This window comes from Geotrypetes seraphini, chromosome 3 (assembly GCF_902459505.1).
Source record: "Geotrypetes seraphini chromosome 3, aGeoSer1.1, whole genome shotgun sequence".
NCBI lineage: Eukaryota > Metazoa > Chordata > Amphibia > Gymnophiona > Dermophiidae > Geotrypetes > Geotrypetes seraphini.
The window spans coordinates 68,464,485-68,482,820 of record NC_047086.1 but is presented as its reverse complement, the minus strand read 5'-3'; the positions used below and the strand labels follow the sequence as shown (position 1 = coordinate 68,482,820).

Sequence of the window (18,336 nt, the reverse complement as noted above, 5' to 3'; positions counted from 1 at the left end):
TAGAGACATTATGATTTTTTTTGTTTTATTCCCTGCTTTTCCAATTCCTAAACCTACACAGTTTAGCATATTGTAGTATAAAGACCTTGGTGTATGTTAGTGCTAAAATATTGCAAGCTTTAAATCATAAGGGATTACTGCTTGGACACTTTCTTCCTCGAGGGCCGCAATCCAGTTAGGTTTTTAAGATTTCCCCAATGCATCCCAATGAATATGCATGAGATCTATTAGCATTCAATGAAGGCAGTGCATGCAAATAGATCTCTTGCATATTCATTGGGGAAATCCTGAAAATCCGAATGGTTTCCGGCCATCGAGGAGGGACTTTGACACCCCTGGGATAACGGAATGATACAACGATAAAAAAAAATAAAACTTGTCCTTCCCTCTATATCATGAAGGAATTTTCACTTGAGACTTTTCAGTAGGAAGAGAGAGATTCGACTTTTTTTTTTTATTCTACTTGCTATCAAGGCTTTCATTGGCGAGTCTGATCATTTGTGGAAGAAGCACTGTCAAAGAGATTTCAAGAATGAGCAACCACAGGAGTACGAATCTTGTCGTGAAATGTACTTGAGGGTCTTCAGTGAAAGAGAGCTAAAACTGAAGGCTATAACCAAAAATATTAGCTCTTCACAGTCCTTAAAACCTAAAGGTATGTAGCGTTGAAACTGGTCTAAGGAGCTCGAAGGGCGTAATGAGGGTAAGAGGCGCCCGAGGCGGTGGCACCCCTTCCCTTCCCCGTAACCTCTTTGATGTTCCCAGTGCGAGCGTCGACCCCCCAACCTACTGCTCGTGCCAGCGTCGGCTCGTCTTTGACGTTGCTTCCTGGGTGCGGGAAGTGACGTCTGAGAGCGGACGCTGACGCAGACAGCAGGTTGGGGTTGCTACTCACGCTGGGAATGTTAGAGGTATGGGGGGGAGCAGAGAGGAGGACGGGCACCAGCACCCACGCCAAGACGACGCCTGGGGTGAACTGCCCCCCCATTCCCCTTACTAAGCCACTGAATGAGCTCGACAATGAGAGAACCTCCATAATCTAGGTAAGCAAAAAATGTTCTCCACTGGCTTTCGCTTTCTTGTACTTTTGTTGCTTTTTCCACTGAGTCCATAGACATGCCCACTAGTTTTCAATTAAACATGTTGATGCCCTCATTATATAATTGTCATTCACATTTCAGCACCAAGACTGGGCAAATGACCTGAATACCAGCAGGTACGTGTGGATGTGTACACATGTGACGCCGCCGATAATCCAACTACACACTGCTCTAAAACATGTTGCTTAGGTGTAATAATGTGTACTTTAGTTTGTGCATGTAACCTTATGCCCTGCCCGTGCACATGGCACACCCATCTTCAAAGAAAGCTATGCATGAGCACTTTAGGCTGGGGGGAGTTCTTTACGTAAAATATAGGTGAGTGTTTGACCTGTTATGCTAATGCTAAAACTTGGTGCCCCTTTATAGATTTACCCTCCAAGGCAGTGTCCCGCAAACTTTCTCGAGCTGCAACATGCTAAAGGTAGTGGCCCTCGCTCGAGGCACTGGAGGTGTGCGAATAGCGCTGTGATGACATCACGCGCATGCGTGACATCATCATGTCAATATCCGCAGGTGTGTGAAGGCCCCCCAGGCATGCCCTGAGACGCTAGTGGCGGGTGCCAGAAGGGAAGAGGGCCAGAGAGGATAGGTGCTGGTGCCCACTGATTGCCTACAGGACATGCTTCTCGTCACGAGAGGCACGTCCTGTAGGAAGTCAGCTGGCGCCTCTCATCCTTCCCGGTGTAACGCGGCACACTTGAAATCTCAGGAGGCACACCGTTTTGAGATACATTGCTCCAAGGGGTAAAAACTCCAGCTTAGAGGGGAAACTCTTTGCAATTTCTGCTCTTTTTCCTTCCAGGTTAAAAGCATGTTTTGCCAAAGTTTACTGGAGTTCTGTAGTTGAGAAATGGTTAGCGAGTCAAATTCTCAGTGATAAGCAGGAGAGCTCTCTCAAAATTCTAGAGAAGTGCCTCTCAAGATGTGGTATGTGCACCCCAAAGGGGCAAGACATCTGCAGGGGGGAGGCAGCACCCAGTAGAGGAACCTTCCTTCCCTCCCTCCTGCTGCCACCCTGACTGCTTCTTTGAAGAGCAGCTTAAGGCAGTCTTAGGGCTGAAGTCTTTATGCACATGCGGTTGGCTCTGCTGGTCCTCTGTTACCTGACATCAGAAGTGGAAGGGGGAATTGGCAGAGCCGACAATGAATGCATAAAGACTAGTTGTTTTGCTGCTGCTGGGGAATAGAAAATGCAAGGATAAACAGAGGGGAGAGAGGATAACGAGATCCAGAATGAGGAAAAGATGGAAAGTTTTAGGCAGATAAGTAAAAAGAAGGAAACTGAAGACCAGATAGTAAGAATGAATTAAATGTGGATAGAGAGGCAGAAAAATAAATTGAAGAAAGCTGATAGGAAAAGGAAGAGAAAAACTGAAAAAAGTTAGAAAATGAAAGAGAGCAGAAACTAGAGCACGGATCAACACCATTAGAAAATAAAATAACCAGATAAAAAGGCAGCAAAAGTAATTTTTATTTTGCAATTAGAATATGTCAGTTTTCTGAATGTTCATTTCAGTCTCTTCTGATCGGAGTTTGGGGGTACTCGATTGAAATTTGTTTGACTTTAATGGCGCAATTTGACTTAAAATTGAAAAAGCACCACTCTAGAATGCTTTGCAAAGAAGAAATTGGAAAGCCAAAATTTCTAAAACTGATTTACATCCCCCCCTTAAGAAGCTGTATTAGTGTTGTGTTTTTATCACCGGCCATGGCGTTAAAAGCTCCGACATTCATAGAATTGGTGAAATACCTAAACAAAATGTCAATTATTATTTTTATTTTTTCTTCTTTGTGGCTTGTTCAATGTGCCATTTTTAAAATATGGTTATCTGATTTTATCAACCTTTAAATGCATTGCAGAATTCTGGGTTTAATTTGATAGTACATAAAGCTAGGATTGTGACCCTCCTGTTTCACAATTAAAAAGTCAATAGCAAAAAATTGTCTACTAGAAAATCATGCTAAATTAATTTGGCCTTTTGTGGTGTAAATACAGTGGAACCTTGGTTTATGAGCATAATTCGTTCCAGAAGCATTGCTTGTAAACCAAATTGCTCGTATATCAGAGCAAGTTTCCCCATAGGAAGTAAGGGAAACTTGCTTGATTCATTCCCAACCCCCCCTCCCCCCCGGAGAACTGACATCGCTCCCCTCGGCTCTCACTGGCAACTCCCGCCAGCCCAAACAGAAGCCTTACCCCATCTGGCACCGGCACACAGCCCCAGAATGTGCCGGTGCCAGTGAACGAAGATCCTTCCTGTTGCCTGGGCCTTGAGCATCTGCGCATGCTCATGGCCTGGCTCTCGCTCTCTCTAAGATTCTCGGGGATCTCCGAGAATCTCGGAGAGAGCGAGAACCAGAAGGTATGAATTACTTTATTTTTATTTATATTTTTATTAGTTTTCAAACCGTCTCACAAGTACACACTTGTTCAAACAATATAGAACTAACTCTTTCTTTTATGAACGCATAACATAGGTTTTGGCAGCGGCAGTAACTGCTCTGACATTCATAGAATTCTTATGAGCGTCTGAGCAGTTACCACCACTGCTGGCGCTAAAACCCGCGCTATGAGTTTGTAAAAGAGGGGGTAAATAAAGACAAGGAAAATTTAACAAGTGGGAAACAAAGTTGAAGTTTTTTCTAAGACCCCCAAAAAGGAAGGAGCTCTAATAATAAAGAGAGAGAAAAAGGCGAAAAAAATACTGTATATAAGAAAAGGCTTTAACGTGAATTAAGCTCTGATATATTCTTTGGCCTTTTGTGATGAAAATACAGAGGAATTTTTTTTTCAGTCTTATGCAAGGTATGAATTACTTTAATTGGTGTAATTCTTATTTATTATTATTTTTTAAGCATTTATATACCACTTCTAGTCTAAGTGGTTTACATTCAGGTAATTCTTATAGTATTACAGCAAACAGATATTTTTGTACACCCCTTATTTTCTAATTTCTGTTACTCTGGGCTCCTTTTACTAAGCTACGATAGCGGTTTTAGCATGTGCTTAGCGCATACTGATTTGCCGCGCGCTAGATGCTAATGCCAGCATTGAGCTGGTGTTCTAGCCACTTGACGCGGGTTTAGCGCGCATGGCAACCCAGCGTGCGCTAAAAATGCTATCGCAGCATAGTAAAAGGAGCCCTCTGCCTTTTCTCGCTCTGTTCCTTCTTTGCCTAGGACCCTCTTTTACAAAGGTGCGCTAAGCGTTTTACTGTGCGTTCAGCGTGTGATAACCACTAATGCGTCCATAGGATAACATGCATGCATTAGTATGCGATAAAACATTTTAAGGACAGCAAAAGACATACCCCCCTCTTTTACTAAGGTGCGCTATGCTTTTTAGTGCACGCTAAACGCTGAGTTGATCTTTGCCATACTTTGTAATCTGAATATTTTTACTGGTTTAATCGTTTATTGCTTAGGTTTGACTTATTCTTGCTGTACACTGCCTTGAGTGAATTCCTTCTAAAAGGTGATAAATACATTGATTTATTTATGATAATTTATTATATTATAGATACTGACCTGAGCGATAGTCTAGGGGTTTGTGCTAAGAATTCTTTTTCCAACAGACACAAGTGGAGGGGGCATCCTTTACTTGGGCCTATTTAAACAGATAAGAACTGAGGCAGAGAAAGAATCGGTATACAGTCAAACCTCGGTTTGCGAGTAACGCGGTTTGCGAGTGTTTTGCAAGACGAGCAAAACACTCTCGCAAACCGAGCGTTGACTCGATATGCGAGGCCCCACCCCTGAGAACCGGCATCGCCCCCCCCCCCGTCTGCCTGCCCAAACCCTTACCGTGATCAGGCACCGGCACGCAGCACCAACCCACAGGACGTGCCAGTGCCGAAAGAGCCTGACGCCTGTAGGTGATCTCTGCTGGGCCGTGAGCATCTAAACATGCTTAAGGCCTTCTGGTTCCCGCGCTCTCTGAGATTCTAATGAGATTCTTGGTTTCTCCGAGAATTATGCTTGCAAACCAAGGTTCCACCGTATTGCGCAGGCCTTAAGTGGTATCACTTATCCAGTGTGCCACAATCAAAGTACAAATTGACCTAATCAGCTACTTGCATATGCACAGAAATCAAAGCTAATAATGTCTTAGTTCTCTTTAATTGGAAAGAATGAACAGCCTGTTTGTAGAGTTCTCAGACAGATGACTCTTTTTAATACATTTTGAGTACATATTTTTTTCTTATTGAACGTCATAATCCTCTTGTCTTTGCACTAGGGCGTCAAGTTAAACTGGCCTTTATAAACGGTGTTGCAAAACCACCTAGAAATGTTCGTCGCCAACAAGAGATTCATGGTACAGCTGGGCCCATTGCTCAATCTCATCCTCTAGATAAACAAAGGTAAATTCATTGTCTTATTGATGGACTTTCACCACTTACTGACACTGACATAACAAGATGTGTGCAAGAATCGCCTGCAGTAGCATGAGGAAAAACCTGAAAGACATATGGGTACTTGTAGCTGATTTTCAATGCAACATTCAGGTTTTCTTTTTTGAATATTAGCTAGCCATCAGTACAGATTACTTATTGAAAACATATCTATGGAAATTTTTCACTCATCAATCCAGCTTCCTGAAATGCCATAGCTGCATTATTGATAGGGTTTCTATTCTTAGTTTAAATTGTAAATGCTAAGCAAAGAATAAATTGGAAAGCCAAATCTATAAAACTGATTTACTCCCCTTCCCTTTTATGAAACCGTGTTAGCGTTTTTTTTTATTACCGGCCGTGACAGTAAAAGCTCCAACACTCATAGAATTGGGTTTTCCAACTAATTGTTTTTTTTGAGGCTACAAAAATCAGTGTGGTTTTGATTTGGGACGTGTTTTTTTTGTTCCACAGATAGTATAAGTTGGTACATTTTTCTTGTGGAGTTGTGAAAGGGAAGTTGAGGGCTTTGCAAATGCTTCTCAACTCCGTTGGAAGATTAATCACAAGGGCTCATAGGAGTACCCATATAACTCCTGTGTTGAAGAAATGACACTGGTTGCCTACAGGGCCGGATTAAAGGGTAGGCCCAGTAGGCACGCGCTTAGGGCCCAATAATATCAGGGGGGGCCCAGGGCCGACTTTAGGGGAGGAGCAAACAGGCAGGGGGGCCACCGACTGCCTGGTGAGGTCAGCTAGCTTCCCTCCCTCCCCTTACAAGTGAACTGAACTCAGGCCTGCCAGCTTCCCTTCTTTGAAACAGGAAGTAATGTCTTCCCTGTTTCGGCGAAGAAGGGAAGCTGGTACACTCAACGTTAGAGCCCCGCGGCCTCAGTTTAGTTTGCTCTAACACTGGCACCTGGCATGCTCTGGCCCATGAGCGCGAGACACTTTTGGCAGCAGCATCATCAGACACGTCCCGCGCATCTTCCTTGCGCGGCCACAGTGGCATGTATCTGGACAGCTGAAGGAGCCCTGCTCTGAGCCGTCACCTTTCCTCATCGTGTCTGCCCCCGAGGAGAGCGCCGCTGAACATAAATGGGTGAGTGCTGCTCTCCCCCCCCCCTCCGTCTCCTCTCTTTTCTCTCTCGCTCGCTTTGCTCCCCAGAGCCGGAGAAGGCTCAAATTGCTCGTGAACCGCCGGCAGATGCCCAGCACTGAATGCCTTGTGCTACATTGCACCAAGGAATGCGCTGTGCAGAAAAGGTTGTCTGAGTTTTTCCTGTTGCAAGATTTGTGCTTGTGTTTCTGTCCAAGATTGTGATTGATTCTGTCCAAGATTGCCATTTTAGTGATTCATTGTGTAGCGCAAGGACTATGAGAGATTTAGGGGGGGAGGGGAGAGAAATGCTAATGCACCCAATTGGGGAGAGAGAAAGGAAGGAAGGAGAGAAAAGGCCAGTTAATGGAGGGTGGAGGGAGAGATAAGAGAAAGAAAGGAGAGAGATGCCAGGCCATAGGGTTGAGTAGGAAGGAAAGGAGAAGAGAGAGATGCCAGAGCATAGGGGAAGGGGTGGAGACAGAAAAATGGAGAGGGGGTGAAGCTGAAATGAAAGGGACATAAGACAGACAGTTTATTGAAGGGACATAGAAAGACAGAATATGCCATATGGAAGAGAAAGGGCGAACACTGGATGAAAAGGGTAGAGAGGGCAGTGGATGGAAGGGACGATACAGAGGGTGAACAGTAGATGGAACTGTGGGGGAGATAGGAGAGCAGATGCTGGAAGGAAGTGCGGAGGAAAAAGAAAAAAGGGCACGTGCTGGATTGGGGAAGAGGATAGTTAGATACTGGAAGGGGTGAGGGAAAGAGGTGGCAAGCTATAGGTAGACACAATGAAAGAGGGAAATCGTCTAAATTCTCTTTTACTATTCAGTCCTCAGAGGCAGAAAATAAATTGAGAAGAAAGAACAGGAGGAAGGGATTGGAGAGAGAGAGAGATAACATAAGAACATAAGCAATGCCTCTGCTGGGTCAGACCTGAGGTCCATCATGCCCACCAGTCTGCTCATGCGGTGGCCCTACAGTTCCAGGACCTGTGCAGTAATCCTCTATTTATACCCTTCTATCCCCTTTTCCAGCAGGAAATTGTCCAATCCTTTCTTAAACCCCAGTACTGTACTCTGCCCTACTATGCCCTCTGGAAGCGCATTCCGGGTGTCCACCACTCGTTGGGTAAAGAAGAACTTCCTAGCATTCGTTTTGAATCTGTCCCCTTTCAACTTTTCCGAGTGCCCTCTTGTTCTTTTATTTTTCAAAAGTTTGAAGAATCTGTCCCTCTCTACTCTCTCTATGGCCTTCATGATCTTATAAGTCTCTATCATATCCCCTCTAAAGTCTCCTCTTCTCCAGGGGAAAGAGACCCAGTTTCTCCAATCTCTCAGTGTATGAGAGATTTTCCATCCCTTTTATCAGATGTGTCGCTCTCCTCTGAACCCTCTCAAGTAACGCCATAGCCTTTTTAAGGTACGGCGACCAATATTGGACGCAGTATTCCAGATGCGGGCGCACCATTGCCCGATACAACGGCAGGATAACTTCTTTCGTTCTGGTTGTAATACCCTTCTTGATTATACCTAGCATTCTATTTGCTTTCTTTGCGGCCGCTGTGCACTGTGCCGTTGGCTTCATTGTCATGTCCACCATTACCCCCAAGTCCCTTTCTTGGGTACTCTCATTCAATAACATCCCTCCCATCGTATAGTTGTACCTCGGGTTTCTGCTTCCCACATGCAATACTTTACATTTCTCAACGTTGAACTTCATCTGCCATCTCGCCGCCCATTCCCGTTTGTTCAAGTCCCTTTGCAATTCTTCGCATTCCTCTTTAGTCCCAGCTCCACTAAATAGTTTTGTATTGTCTGCAAATTTTATTATCTCGCACTTCGTCCCTGTTTCTAGATCATTTATGAATATATTAAATAGCAGCGGCCCAAGCACCGAGCCCTGCGGAACACCACTCGTGACCCTCATCCAGTCCGAGTAGTGGCCCTTCACCCCTACCCTCTGTTTCCTACCCACCAACCAGTTTCTGATCCATCTATGTACGTCTCCGTCCACCCCATGGTTCTTCAGTTTCCGGAGTAGATGCTCGTGAGGCACCTTGTCAAAGGCTTTTTGGAAATCAAAGTATATGATGTCTATGGGGTCTCCTCTGTCCATCCGTTTGTTAATTCCTTCGAAGAAGTGCAATAAGTTAGTTAGAGCAGGGGGTAGGGGAGGAGACAGATACCAGACATGGGAGGGAGGAAGGAGACAGATACCAGATCTGAGGGGAGGAAAGGAGGAGAGAGAGATGCTAAAATCTGCTGGGAGGGAGGGAGAGATGGAAGGGAAGAAGACGGATGCCATACCATGAAGGGGGGGGGGGCGGAGAGAAGTAGATGAATGCCACACCAAAGTGTGGGGGGGGAGGAAGGGAGAGAGAGATAAGAACATAAGAATTGCCACTGCTGAGTCAGACCAGTGGTCCATCATGCCCAGCAGTCAGCTCACACGGCGGCCCTCTGGTCTAAGACCAGCACTCTAACTGAGACTAGCCCTACCAGCGCACGTTCTTGTTCAACAGAAACTTGTCTAACTTTGTCTTGAATCCTTGGAGGGTGTTTTCCCCTATAACAGCCTCTGGAAGGGCGTTCCAGCTTTCTTCCACTCTCTGGGTGAAGAAGAACTTCCTTACGTTTGTACGGAATCTATCCCCTTTCAACTTTAGAGAGTGCCCTCTTGTTCTCCCTACCTTGGAGAGGGTGAACAATCTGTCCTTATCTACTAAGTCTATCCCCTTCAGTACCTTGAATGTTTCTATCATGTCCCCTCTCATGAGAGGAAATGCATACAGTTTCTGGAAGAGGTATAGAAAGAGAGCAAATGCCATATGGAAGAGGCAGAGAGAGGGCAGACAGTGGATGGAAAGAAGAGAATGATGAGATGAGGAAAGCAGAAGCCAGACAACAAAGGTAGAAAAAATTTTCTATTTGTTTTATTTAGTTCTTTTTGCTTTAGGATAAAATATTATTGTAGCTGTGTTGATAATCGTTTATTAATAGAAAATAGAAATAAGGTGATCCTGTTTATTGGACTAATTTTAATACACTTTTTACTAATTTAGAGACCATAACTCCTTTCCTCAGGTCAGGACAGGGTAACAGCAGTATAGTTTACTGACCTGATGAAAGAGGTTTAACCTCTGAAAGCTAATTGAGATATGTATTAGTCCAATAAAATGACGGGCACTAAATTTTCTTCCTGCAATGCCCCATGCCTCCTACCCAAATGCAAAATATAAATTGGTGGGCTTCCCAAAGCCCTGCCAGCTGAAGATCTCTTCCTCTAGGAAGAAAGGAGGTATTTGTTAGATGTTTGGAGGTTGCATAGAAGAAAAACTGTACACTGGCACTGGTATGGTAATCTTTGTTTTGAATTTTAAAATAAAAGAAATAAAGTGGAAATAAAGAAGTAAATAAGAAAATGGATAAATAAATGGGGGTGGGGTGGGTATGGGCGGGAGGGGGGGCAGGGGGCCCAGTGGACTTGTATGTCTAGGGGCCCTCGACAAATTAATCCTGCCCTGGTTACCTATGCAACAAAGAGTGCAGTTTAAGATAGCTGCGATTATACATCATTGTATCATGCTTCCCTAAAGATCTTACAATAATTTTTTCAGATCTATAAACCGAGAAGAGAGCTTAGAGATGTAAATGGGATAAAATTAAGTTTGGAGGGTAGAATGTTGACTATGCATGCTAGGATCGGAGCATCAATGATATCTGTGGCCGGCATGCAACTATGGAATGCCTTGCCTGGCATCCTGCGGTTTTGTATGGGGATGAATTTTAAGAAAACGCAGAAAACTCAATTATTTGCCAATGCCTTCTTATGCTAAGATGTATTTCAGTTGATAATCACCTTCTAGAATTTTTTTTACATCGAAGTATGATTTAAAGCTTGTTTACTTCTGAACTGATCGAATTTGTGCTCTATCCCTATTATAACAGGGATGATCAACGATGTTGTCTTGATATGTCTGTTACACGTGACAATCAGAGGGAAACAAGATTCTATGTATGCCATTTGGAAACCGCATAGTAGTATTCGGTATATAAATTTTGTAATAAATAAACAAATAGGTTTGTGTCCACATAGAGTTCATTTCAGAAAAGAACAAAAACTTAGTGACCGATAACAAGCCAGGAGGGGAGTGTGATAGTATTAGGGGAAACAGTGTTTTTCTGGTGCCTATCTGATAAATATATTTTTAAATTTTGTTTCATTGGAGGTGTTTTATTAATGTTAAAATCTAAAATGAGAAGTCCCTAATTATGAAATTGCACGGCCATGTTTAGTCTCTGTGCATGAGGAAAATATCTAACGTAAGTGTTGATCCATTTTTGAAAATTGAGCTTCAAAGCTACAACAAATTAACTTTGTGATTGGTTCACCCTGAGATTTAAGCCCAATATGAAGAATAGCAGTCAAAAAAGCATGTTTTCCCCAAATATCCTGTGACTTCAGTGTTGCTAACAGCTCTACTGTTAAATTGGAGCTTGACTTGCCCTTTGTTTGAAATAGATTAGTGTTTGATAAAATTAGTTGTGAAGCCAGCTACAAAATCTCTCATCTGGAAATCCAGGAGGAAGAGCTTGACATCAAGCTATAAGAAAGGGAGTTTGAAGGACCAGTCTTCCCTTTCCCAGCCTCTTGCTGCTAAGAGGGCTGAAAAGAAAAGCCTATTTGTCAGTGCCGCCTAGGTGTTGATGAAGACCAAGGACAATATTGAAGAGAGATGGTCTGTCTTAAGTGGCTAATCAAGGCCCAAGACAAGACCAGACCAATCTGTAAAGGACAATTTTTCCACAAAAGTATGAGCCAGTGGCATACTTAGCACAAACTAGCTTGAGGATTAAGGAACAAACTAAATGTCCTGTAGTAGATGGACCCTTCACAAGGCAACCCAGCTAAAGAAACACAAGTCTACTTGAAGGAGAGCTGTTTCAACTTTGTACTTGCCAGAGAGCTCCACCTGGAAGTACTGTACAAACATGCTGCTTGGGAGCATAGATGCAGCTGGGAAAGAGAAAGCATGCAGTTGATATAGGAAAGACTAGGTGACCTTGCTGTCTTGGAGAAACGAGAGAGCTTATGCCAAGATTTAAGGAACGCCACTACTATGCGAAAGTGGAGTGTCTTTATAGTTTCCTTTTATCAATCCCAACTCAAAATGTATTAAGAGGGAAGATAAGATTACTTTTGAGGAGCCAGGGGAAAGGAGAAATAAAGAGAGGAAAATAAAGTTGCAGCTTCAAATTTTAACTTTTCCTATTTTAGTCTATTTGTTGTCTGAAGTAACAGATGAACTGTTTTTTTTATTAGATGTTAAAATGTATTTTTATTCTATTATTGGGGTGACTGGTCTTTTTGGAAGTGGAGTGATAAGTACAATTTCTAAGTTGGACTCATTTACGAATGGATGTATATGTGGTGGGGTTTTTTTTTAATGTGTGATGTTTATACCCCACCTTGAGTATAGGTGGGCTATGAATGGTAAACCTAAACATCAGAACTAAGAAGTTAACACATATGCATGTACAGTAGAGCTTATGAGTAACCTCTTCCCTCATTCCTTAGGGGCCCCCAACAAAAATCTGTAGCCCTTAAGACTTGCACTCAACCCAATCTAAAGGAGTGGCCACAGGAAACTTGTACACACACTAAACGTGGGATTGGTATCTAGAAGCTGCAACACATTACAATCCCCAGTGGAGTCTGGAGCACTCATAAGGTTGTTATAATTTCCTTTTTAAAAAAAAAAAAAAAAATTTTGTATATAAACTTTCATAAAATATTGAGCAGCCACAGATTTGCTCTTTGTGGAAGTTAGAGGGAGGTATAGAGCTTCATCCTACCCTGATTACTGCCCATAAACAGCAATTCATCCATCTGGTGTATTACAATAAGACCAGCCTTATGGTTGTATGCATGGTATAAATTACTTTTAATTGGTGTAATTCTTATATACAAAATATCTGTTTACTGTAATACTGTATTGTAGAGACTGGATCCTTGATGTGGGTTTTCCAGACATCATGAGGTCTTTGTCAGTACAAAGATTATGATTTTCCAGTCATAAAATTCAGAGAGGAAGTAGATTATAGGTATAGAGCTACCATCATAAGCCTCCTCGCCTATCTAACAGTGTCAACAGATCCAACCGAACTAAAAATGCTGAAGAATGAGAGCAAGTCCAAACATGGCGGTAGAGGAGACAATTGGCTGGAGAATGTGGTGAAATCAGTTAGCTTAGCAGAGTTTGAAAAAAAAGTTTGGATAGTTTCCTAAAAGAGATGTCCACAGGCCATTATTGAGATGACTTGGGAAAATCCACTGTTTGTTCCTAGGATAAGCATCATAAAATCTGTTGTACTACTTGGGATCTAGCTAGGTTCTTCGGACCTGGGTTGGCCACTGTTGGAAACAGGATACTGGGCTTGATGGACCTTTGGTCTGTCCCAGTATGGCAATTCTTATGTTAACTCTCTAATCTGATGACTTGTTGTAGATAAAAATGACTCGACATGAATCTTGCTTCAGCCACAAGGCCTGCATTCCATGTCTAAATATATAAAAGCATAAACAGATTATAAAAATGTGAACAAGAAGTAATAAAATATATGAATAAAAGGAGAAAAGAGAACATAAATGCCAAAATGAAGCAACATAACTGAAATAAATTTACTTAAACCATAATGAAAAATATTAGACCAGTAGTTCCCAAACCTGTCCTGGAGGACCCCCAGGCCAACCGGGTTTTCAGGTTAGCCCTAATGAATATGCATGGAGCAGATTTGCATGCCTGTCACTTCCATTAAATGCAAATCTCTCTCATGCATATTCATTAGAGCTAGCCTGAAAACCTGATTGGCCTGGGGGTCCTCCAGGATAGGGTTGGGAACCACTGTATTAGACGATATATGGTATATTTAATAATGAAGAATTATCTAAAGCTCTTGTACAGGTCCAAGCAAACAAAAGAGGTGTCAAATAACCAACAAACCTCATTTGTAAGAGTCTCCTTATATAATATGACTTTGAGCACTTCCAAAGTCTGCCTCTTAATTATCAAAGAGAATTTCAGTAGTGGTAACTTACCACAAGGTAAAGTATCCCAGCGGAACCACACAGCTAACGCCATTTAGCATAGTTTATATGGGTCCACCACTACATCATATTTTCTCTGAAAATTTTTCCGTTTTTAAATTTAAGTAATTCTCATTTCTAAGGAAGACTCTTGTTATATGTATACATGTGTAAATTTTCAAAATGAAGAAATTAGTTATCTACTCAATCACTCTTCAATTTCTCAATATCTATGAGAGAGTGATAAGTGTGGCCTGAAACTACCCGACTGAGTTCAATGTTTTGTCTCTTCATCAGGAGTAGATGCCTATTATTCTATTGTAAGCCGCTGACCAGATTCAAAATCAAAACTCATCCCACCAACACATTGAAAACCAACTCTGAAAGAAACATTTCTTCAGCGTTCTTTTTGAAAAGAATGTCTGTGGCTACATACTCCCGTAAGAGAAATGTGATGTAATTTCAAATAACTTTATCAAATAACAAAGACTGGGAAAGCCAAGTCGATACAATTATGTAATTAGTCCAAAACTGATGAATTTCTTGTTTATATTGAAGTAGCTAATCCACCTTTCATTAAGGCCATAAGGTTGGAAAGACTTCAAATAGAAGATCCAATGTTGCTCTCTAGTTAACAGCAAGGACTCCCTGTCACCACTGAATGACTTTACTATTTGTTCCAAAACACAAAGTTGCAGAGCTTCCTTTCAAATGAAAGAGACGCATAGATATTTAAACATTTCTATCATATCTCCCCTCTACTGCCTTTCCTTCAAAGTATACATCTTGATCTTTACGTCTGTCCCCATAAGCCTTATGACAAAGACCATGCACCATTTTAATAGCCTTCCTCTGACTCCATCCCTTTTAATATCTTTTTGAAGGTGTGATCTCCAGAATTGCATAAATGAGGTCTCGCCAGAAGCTTATAAAGGGGCATCAGTACCTTCTTTTCCTAGGGGCCATACCTCTCCCTATGCACCCTAGGATCCTTCTAGCTTTCACCATTACCTTTTCAACCTGTTTGGCCACCTTAAGATCATCAAATACAATTACACCCAAGTCCCGTTCTTTTGTCGTGCACTGTACCATTCCTTTAGATTTTTGCAGCCCAAATGCGTGACCTTGCATTTCTTAGCATTAAATTTTAGCTGCCACTTTCAGACCATTCTTCAAGCTTCGCTAGGTCTTCATGTTGTTCACACCATCCAGGGTGTCTACTATATTGCAGACTTTGCTATCATCCGCAAAGAGGCAAATCGTACCCCAGAGCCCTTTAGCAATATCAGTGGGAGTGTGTGGCACAGTGGTTAGAGCTACAGCCTTAACACTCTTGCTGCTCCTTGTGACCCTGGGCAAGTCACTTAATCCCCTCATTGCCCCAGGTACAGTAGATAGAGTTTGAGCCCGCTGAGACAGATAGGAAAATATGATAGATTACCTGAATGTAAACCACTTAAGATATAAGTGGTATATAATTAATTAATTAATTAATTAAATAAATATCACTTATACAAATGTTAAAAAGAACAGGCCCAAGAACATAACCTTGAGGCACACCACTGATAACGTCCCTTTCCTCAGAGCAATCTCCATTGACCACTACCCTCTGTTGCCTTCCACTCAACTAGCTTCTGACCTAGCCTGCCACTTTGGGGCCCATCCTGAAGGCACTCAGTTGATTTATTAGACATCTGTGTGGAACACTGTCAAAGGCTTTGCTAAAATCTAAATTCACCACGTCTAGTGTACTCCCTCTATCCAATTCAAACACAGTGATAAATGTTTTTATGGTGTGAATTTATTGAATGGAGGAAAGTGGACCTTAAAAAATTCCAGGCGCTTATCCACTTGAAAGACACCATTTTTCAGGGTTTAAAGATGATATCATTGGTCAAAAAAAATCTCCATAATTCTATATTAGGCTTACAATGCTTCTCCTTTAATTGCATAATAATGCCAAATTTTAAAATGTGTTTAAATTATAGTACTGAATTCTAAACCGTTTTCTACTTGCAACGTAATTATAACATGGCTGTATTTAAATGTGCATTAAACGTTTTTCCTAGTGTGTACAAGTAGTGCACGTTATCTGTGACACACTGACGGCTGTAGTACAAACTTTTGTTCAAAGTAACCCAGCTCTTATCTTTTCTCACAAGGGAGGCCACAACCTTTTCACGCTTTGAATGGCTTCTTCAGGGGAAGTGCTTAATATTGTTGCTGCTATTGAACTGCTGGCAAAAAAAAGTTGCTGTTTTCTTATTCTGCTTCTGCTCGCGTACTTTAGTGAGTTTACTGCACATTTAAATACCGCTGTGTTATGATTGCGTTGCAAGTAGAAAACTGTTCAGAATTCAGCACTTTAATTGAAACACATTCTTTTTTTAACTTTATTTAGTTTTTAATGCCAACAAAAAGTGCAATACAATTTACACACAAATAATAATCATCACATTCCCTCCCCCCTCCATCATTACCATCAGGAATAATACCAAAACAAAAGATATACCCCCCCTCCTGCTCCTACCCCAAGCATTGTAAGCCTGGTAACAGAATTACAGATGTCTTTCTTTTAGACCTATGATAGTATCTTCAGACCCTAAAAATTGGTATTGTTCAAGTGGATAAACTCCTGGGGTTTTTTGAGGTCTTGCACCGTCTGAATTGTTGGTGACCCACTTACAGCTGCTTACTCAGTCACACAAAAATAGGGGAACATATTTCTTGAAAAAGGGAGAAAAATTCAAAGTGACAAGAAACTAAAGAATGTGAATATGAATTTTTTTTTTAAATAAGGGAACAATGCTTCTCACTATATCAAATATTATAATGTGAAATAGCAAAAAGTATATATGCTCATACCTGGAGGTCAAAGGAGACAAGCCCCCGCCTATGACCTCACCACCCAATCATTGCATATATTTTCCATAATACTTAATGTGGAAAATGGCGTCTTCAAATTACACAGAAAAATTTTTTGGGGGGGACAAAACACTTATCTAATGTAAGGTTTCCTGAAGCAGGATCAAAATGTGGCCCACATAGGGATTGTAAAGCAGATGAGTGTTTTTGTCCCCAAAAATTTTTTGCTGTGTAATTTGAATAAGATATTTTCCACATTAAGGGCTCCTTTTTACTAAGGTGCGCTAGCGTTTTTAGTGCACGTTATAGCGCGTGCTAGCCGAAAAATTGCCACCTGCTTAAAAGGAGACAGTAGTGGCTAGCGTGTATGGCATTTTAGCGTGCACTAAGCACGCGCTAAAACTGCTAGTGCGCCTTTGTAAAAGGAGCCCTAAGTATTATGAAGATATATGCAATGATTGGGTGGTGAGGTCACATTTGGGGCTTCTCTCCTTTGACTTCCAGGTTTCTAAACACATATACTTTTGCTACCCCACATTATAATAATATTTGATATAGCGAGAAGCACTGTGAATATGTATGCTTTTTTTTTTTTTTTTTATAAGGGTACATTGACCGGGCCTAAGCAGGTGTGACTTTTTTTTGGCCTGCCAATGCAAGATTTGTGCAAGTATCAGAGCACCAATTTACAGAACTGCCTTGATTTTTAGTTCTGACCTGAAGTTGTGGGGTGTGGCTGAACTCTGTAGCTAGAGCAAGATTAACATTGAAAAAAGATCAAAAGAGCATTATTTACTTCAGAGCAAACTCCTACTATTGAAATAGCTCCACTTCCTGAAAAATGAAACACCTTCTAAATTACATGAAAAACCTGCTATTCTAGATCTTGAGGAGCTTACAATAACAAGTTCTAACTCCTGTAATTTTTTTTTTCCTTTTTAATGTTTTGTTTAATGAGATGAAGTTAGGTAATAAGATCTTAAGACAAGATATAACATAACACCATATATCAAAATACAGCTTCTATATAGGTGTTATTTCTCTTTAATTTTTGTTTGATTTCCTTACACATCCAAGGTGGGAGGGAGGGGGGTGGGTATGCACTACTATTTTAATTAAAACTAAGGTTATTGGTTATTGGAATATTGTATGCATTGGTATTTTTGATCAATTAAAGGGTGGGAGGGGGTAATGATTGTTTTTGAATATTTGTAAGTTCAAAGTGCTTTTCTTGAGTTGTTATATGTTCAGTTACAATTGTATTGCACTGTCAATATTTGAAAATCAATAAAAGTTTATATATATATATATATATATATATATATATAAACTTTTATTGATTTTCAAATATCGACATATATATATATATATATATATATATATATATATATATATATATATATATACCGGTGTATATATATATTTATTTACATTTTAAAAAATACAGCAAAAGAAACAATGCTAAGGAAAATTCATTTTTAAATTCTCAAGATTTTGGAAAAGATCCCTTTCCATACCTTTGAGCTTGTAAAATCAAAATCATCTCTTTCTCCTCTTTGGGTTTCTTGCAAACAAATACCAGTTGGCCAGATCTAACCTTGAGTTATTACTAGAAAAATCATTCTGGGTAACCAACCATCCATAACTGCAGGATCTCGTAAAAGGGGAAAGCTGATATAGTGCCTATAGGGAAGTACTCCACCATTTCCACACTTTATGTATCCGCCCTAACAGATCCCCCCACCCCATCTCCCATCTACCCTAGCTTCCTAAAATTTGATAC

At 41.1% G+C, this 18,336-nt stretch overlaps 1 protein-coding gene across 1 annotated transcript in view; it reads left to right on the top strand.

Moving 5' to 3' along the window:
• Positions 1 to 18,336, top strand: part of LOC117357656 (elongin-A-like) — a 108,866-nt gene that overhangs the window by 65,272 nt on the left and 25,258 nt on the right. The window contains 2 exon segments of the mRNA XM_033938539.1: positions 475 to 655; positions 5,341 to 5,464. Of these exon segments, the coding sequence (XP_033794430.1) occupies positions 475 to 655; positions 5,341 to 5,464 (305 nt within the window).